This window comes from Sebastes fasciatus, chromosome 12 (assembly GCF_043250625.1).
Source record: "Sebastes fasciatus isolate fSebFas1 chromosome 12, fSebFas1.pri, whole genome shotgun sequence".
Lineage (NCBI taxonomy): Eukaryota > Metazoa > Chordata > Actinopteri > Perciformes > Sebastidae > Sebastes > Sebastes fasciatus.
The window spans coordinates 12,637,289-12,643,141 of NC_133806.1; the positions used below are offsets into that span (position 1 = coordinate 12,637,289).

General features: G+C 40.2%; 1 protein-coding gene across 1 annotated transcript; it reads right to left on the reverse strand.

The window, feature by feature from the left end:
* Positions 1-64: 64 nt before the first annotated feature.
* On the reverse strand, positions 65-3,415 carry LOC141779887 (trypsin-like). The gene is made up of 6 exons (XM_074654933.1): positions 3,260-3,415; positions 2,951-3,107; positions 1,980-2,078; positions 1,702-1,865; positions 503-639; positions 65-408 (listed from the first exon to the last, which is right to left on the reverse strand). The coding sequence occupies exons 1-6, from the start codon at positions 3,297-3,299 to the stop codon at positions 256-258; spliced, it is 750 nt and encodes a 249-aa protein (XP_074511034.1). The 5' UTR covers positions 3,300-3,415; the 3' UTR covers positions 65-255.
* Between the last annotated feature and the right edge of the window lie 2,438 nt (positions 3,416-5,853).

Consider the following 5,853-nt stretch of genomic DNA (forward strand, 5'->3'; position numbering starts at 1 on the left):
TAAGTAGTTTGATTTGGTATTTTTTTTCCCCATTATGGACATGAACAGAAAAATAAAAAATAAATATACACCAAGTGGTTTTATTTTGTTTTCCACATTCGGGCACATGCGTGTTGAGTCTGGATTTATGAGTGAGGAAACTTCAAAGGCACCAGAGAAAGAGAAAAATAAAAGTCAGGGCTGTAAAAGAAAATAGGATTGAGGAGAACCAGAGGGGGAAGTGAAGAGAGATAAAGTGAAAAATGGGTAATTTCTTCAGGGGTTTGCTGCCAGGGTTTCTTGAATCCACCAATGGAACTCACACACTTTGACGTAGACTCCGGGGTAGTTTGGCAGAGCACATCCCTGACCCCATGACACCAGGCCATGGAGCTCTCCGGCACACACCAGAGGGCTGCCGGAGTCGCCCTGACAAACACAGAGGGAGTGAATGTGAGCATGTGATTAATTCTTACACACACACACAGAGCTGTGAGTTGGCAGCATTTACTGTAAAACTCACATTGCATACGTCTCTGCCTCCATCCATGAATCCGGCACACACCATCCTGGGTGAGATCATGTCAGGATAGGCGTTCTTACAGTCCTGGTCGTCTATTATGGGCACGTCCAAACACTGCAGAAGGGTGGGCATGACCGCTGTAACAGACAGAACAGAGATAGTCATAGAAACCTATCGCTGAAATAATTTGATAGGGAAACTGGCTTATTCGATATTTTTGTTACTGTCAACAAATCCCATGAAAAAAGACAATGACGTATTCGTCCATTTCTCAATACTTTCCCCACTTCCCCAGCTTGTCTGTGACTCTCAGTCCCAAGCCCATTTGTTCCTACCTTCCTAGTTTAGCTACATACAGTAGTACTAACCCAACCTGTCAATCACAAGGTAGCCACCCCCTAAAGCATATCCTGCTTTATGGTCTATTTGACTCGAAATGGGACCATAATTTACTAAATGAACATCATGCTGTATTGAAGAAGACTTGAAACTAGTGATTGAGACCATAAACTCATGTTTACAATGTCTACTGAGGTAATAAATCAAGTGAGAAGTAGGCTCATTTTCTCATAGACTTCTATATAATCAGACTTCTTTTTGTAACCAGAGGAGTCGCCCCCTGCTGGCTGTTAGAAAGAATGCAAGTTTAAGGCACTTCAGCATTGGTACATCTCAGACCCGGAGGTTGCCTACTGATAACAACAGATCACAAATGTATACATTCAGTTTTTTTAAAAGGGTAAAGAATTTCCTGAAACAGCTGGACACTGTTGGTGTTTTGCAAAAGTAGCTCAAACAAGAATAATTTGTTGGGGACTATTATCAGTTGCAAATGAATACACATTTGGTTCTGTAGTGGGTATTTACTGTATGGCAGCTGGACGGTGTATGTGAGGTGAGCTACAGGGTAAACTACAGTGCTCATCGTAATAAAGGAACAAGTCACTGACCCATTACAACAGTGTGGTTCAGTGATGCCTCAGTTTCAGCAGTCCACTGCTGGTTTTGAGCTTTTCATGAGATTTGTTGACAATAAGAAAAATATAGACTCTGACTAGACCTATCCTTTAAAGCTGCTAAGTGTTTATTTCTATATGTGTAATTTGAAAATGGTCAACTTTGACACCGCCCAGTGGAAGCTTAGATAAAGAAAAAAATGTTGTTGAGCTGTATAATTTAAAACATTATAGTCAACCCACCCTCGCCACCGAGGGCAGTGTTTCCCCAGCCAGACACAGAGCAGGGGAGCCCCCCCATTGGGCACCCTGTGGGCAATGGGATTGGTGCGACTGCGTCGGTCACCTCCACTGGGTGGAAGAGCTTGATCAGCATGATGTCAAAATCCAGAGTCTGGTAGTCATAACTGCACACAGAAAAAAATATAAAATAACCTTTAGACTTTATCTGTTTCTCTGCACTGAATGAATGAATCAGATAAGAATGAAATTCTGCAGAGGTTTTTTCAATTTTCACTCACCTAGGGTGCCAGATGATGTTTTCGGTCTTCATGAGCTGCTCTGTACCCTCGAACACTCGCATATCGTGTTCTCCCAGCATGATCTGCATGGCATAGGGACTGAGAGAGAAGGAGGGGAAATATATGAGAAAAATGTGGAAGCAGAAAAAGCTTTCAGTAATTCTGTCTCACTCTCTCCATTTTCTCAATTTTGAGAAAACTACACTCTTCCACATATGCTTCTAGATTTAAAATCATTAGTCCTTCACCTACAGATTATTTAATGCAATAATAACGCCACTAATTTCTTTAACGCAACTTGCAATTTTCAGGTTGCAGCGGGCTCAGATTTAAAGGGTTAGGATTAAAACTGGCATGGCCATTTTCAAAGGGGTCCCTCGACCTCTGACCTAAAGATATGTGAATGAAAATGGGTTCCATGGGTACCCACTAGTCTCCCCTTTACAGACTTGTGCTTGTGATTATCACTTTATGATAATCACAAGCAGTTTGGGCAAGTCATAGTCAAGTCAGCACACTGACAGCTGTTGTTGTCTGTTGGGCTTCAGTTTACCATGTTATGATTTGAGCATATATTTTATGCTAAATGCAGTACCTGTGAGGGTTTCTGGACAATATTTGTCATTGTTCTGTGTTGTTAATTGATTTCCAATAATAAATATATGCATACATTTGCATAAAGCAAGCATATTTGCCCACTCCCATGTTGATAAGAGTATTAAATACTTGACAATCTCCCTTTAAGGTACCTTTTGAACAGATAAAAAATGAGCGATTCATTTGCAATTAACTATGGACAATCAAGCGATTAAATATTTTAAATCACTTGACAGTCCTAGTATTTATTTTTATCTCAAAGGGAAAAAAATGCAAAAAAAAAATCAAGCAAGACACGTGGCAAAAAAAAAACTACGAGAGAATAACACATATCATATTTGAATGTAATCTTTCCTCCATTAATGCATACTTACTTGTACCAACAGTGAGCGACGGAGAGCACCCACTGATTGTTGATGAGCACCCCACCACAGAAGTGGTAACCATAGTTGAGGGAGGCCATGAATGGACGAGAGTGAGGACTACACTCCCGCCCGCCAATGATCCTTCCATCTTCACGGGGAACTGCCGCTGTCACACACAGAAAGAGACACATTTGTGTTAAAGTTATCTTTATCCACAACTTTCCATCATATTTTTTTTAATTGCTGACATTACAGTACACATATATGGCTGTGTAAGTGCTCTCATATGTGTAAGTATGTATTTCTGTCTTTCTTTACCAGCAGCTCCAATCATCAGCAGTAGAGCCAGCAGTCTCATGTTGTCAGGTGAATGATCAGAAGACACCTGGACACACCACGGCTCATATTTATGTCCCACCAGCCCCGTTGTGCTCGTCCTCCCCCTCGTCTTCCTCTCCTCCCTCTTTCTGTTGACCCCATCTGTGTTCTCACAGTCTTGGCACTAATAAGTGTCAACCCAAATCTACTCTCTTATCACGCTCCTATTTTTGTGTATGCCCACTTCTGCCCCATCGTAGCTCACCCCCTGTGGTTATGTCATCTGTGCCCCTCATTTGTGGACCAAGGTCTCCACACATTTAACACCTGCTTATGGTTCTCTCATAGGTCACTTATTGTTGGCAAGCTGCTATATCAAACGCTGAAAACTGTTATAAAACCATCTAGGTTTGGGCCACTATAGGAAGAAAATTACAGCAATAACTTTTGTTTTTGACCCAAGAGACTATAATGGCAAATATTTCATAAAACATAGTTTGGTTGAAAAAAAAAACAAATGAATAAATAAATGTGCTGCTTTCTGGCTCCACCTTGGGTTACCCTTGAATAAAAGCCAAGAGAGGTGAGAAAGAACTCATCTGTCGTCTCTGAAGCAGACAACTGAATCAACATGTTTTTCCGTTCCTGTGTCAGACAGCAATCAACAGCCTTTAAGCTCTAATGAGTGCAGATGAAATCATTCTATTCTTCAACCAATATGTAATAACTAGGGCTGTCAAAGTTAACGCGATAATAACGAGTTAACGCAAATTCGTTTTAACGCCACATTAGCGCATTAACACAACTTGCGATATTTTTAAGTTGTAGTGGGCTCAGTTTTAAAGCTAGAGTGAAGATACTGGCATCACATGAAACTAGAAAACCTAAGGAATCCATTGGTTGTATAACGCTCCAAACTTGCGCTAAATTTTGGCGAGGAAAACCTGTCATGGCCAATTTCAAAGGGGTCATTTGACCTCTGACCTCAAGATATGGCAATGAAAATGGGTTCTATGGGTACCCACGAGTCTCCCCTTTACAGACATGCCCACTTTATGATAATCACATGCAGTTTGAGGCAAATCATAGTCAAGTCAGCACACTGACACACTGACAGCTGTTGTTGCCTGTAGGGCAACAATTCAACATTCAACGGTCCCTCTTAATGACTACTGTGCAGTTAAAGGTACAACTGAAACAGTTTCATTTAAGCTCATCTATAAAAATGAGGTAAAATCATCTCACAAATGTCACCGTTAACTAAGAAAATACGGTACATACTGGATTCTTAATCCTTCTAAACACTGTTCGGATTTTGAATCTTCAGACTGCACCTGTTCTGGTTAATCTTCCACAAATATTCATGTGATGATTCATGCATCGCTTTTATCATGTGACTTTGCAGCCTCCCTCAGGTTGACTCAAACTTCACCAACAGCAGATCTGCACTGCATTTTAACCCAGATATCAGGTTAACTGACTGACTGAGAACTGATCATTTTTTATTATTACGTAGTCAGTTAGTATTAATTATCAACATCCATTTTCACTGTAACAATGTTATAAAGACATCAGATTACTTTTTTAGACAATGGTGACACTCAAACCTAAAAATTAGGGCTGTCAAATACACAAATTTGTTTTAACGCCATTAATTTCTTTAACACATTAATGCAATTTGCACTTTTTAATTAACCTCATAAAAATCCGTCGGGCAGCAGTCGGGCCCGGCCGATATTTTAACTTTCGGAGGTTGTAGCAGGCTCAGTTTTATAATACTGACATCATATGAAACTAGAAAAGCAAACTTGTGCTAAATTTTGGCAAAAAACTGGCGTGGCCATTTCGAAGGGGTCCCTTGACTTATGATCTCAAGATACTCTATGTGAATGTAAATGGGTTCTATGGGTACCCACGAGTCTCCCCTTTACAGACATGCCCACTTTAGGATAATCACATGCAGTTTGGGGCAAGTCATAGTCAAGTCAGCACACTGACACACTGACAGCTGTTGTTGCCTGTTGGGCTTGAGTTTGCCATGTTATGATTTGATCATATTTTGTATGCTAAATGCAGTACCTGTGAGGGTTTCTGGACAATATCTGTCATTGTTTTATGTTGTTAATTGATTTCCAGTCACAAATATATACATACAATTGTATAAAGCAGTATATTTGCCCACTCCCATGTTAATAAGAGTATTAAATACTTGACAAATCTCCATTTAAGGTACATTTTGAACAGATAAAAAATGTGCAATTCATTTGTGATTAATCGCGATTAACTATGGACAATCATGCGATAATTGAATTTCATTCGATTGACAGCCCTAGCCCAATATGGCTGGCTACAATACTAAATTGTGGTGTCTGTTAAAAAAATGTGTCATACATAAAAAGAATAGGCCTATATATTGAGGTGATAGGTGCAGAAAATTGTCTGTCAAAAGCAGAAGAGAAAACACTCTCCAAGGCCAAAAATATGTTAAGATGTGGCTCACTTATTAACTGAAAGGATGAACGTGGCACATAAGAAGATAAGGTTATTTTTCAGGGCAGGGACTGGGGCGGGAGGAGATTGGGTGGGCATTGGGT

Coding starts and splice junctions, on each gene's coding strand:
- LOC141779887 (XM_074654933.1), bottom strand. CDS start 3,299: ATGAGACTGCTGGCTCTACTGCTGATGATTGGAGCTGCTG. Junction 2,079..2,950: donor GTCGCTCACTGTTGGTACAA/GTAAGTATGCAT, acceptor CTTCTCTCTCAG/TCCCTATGCCATGCAGATCA. Junction 640..1,701: donor CACTGCCCTCGGTGGCGAGG/GTGGGTTGACTA, acceptor TGTCTGTTACAG/CGGTCATGCCCACCCTTCTG.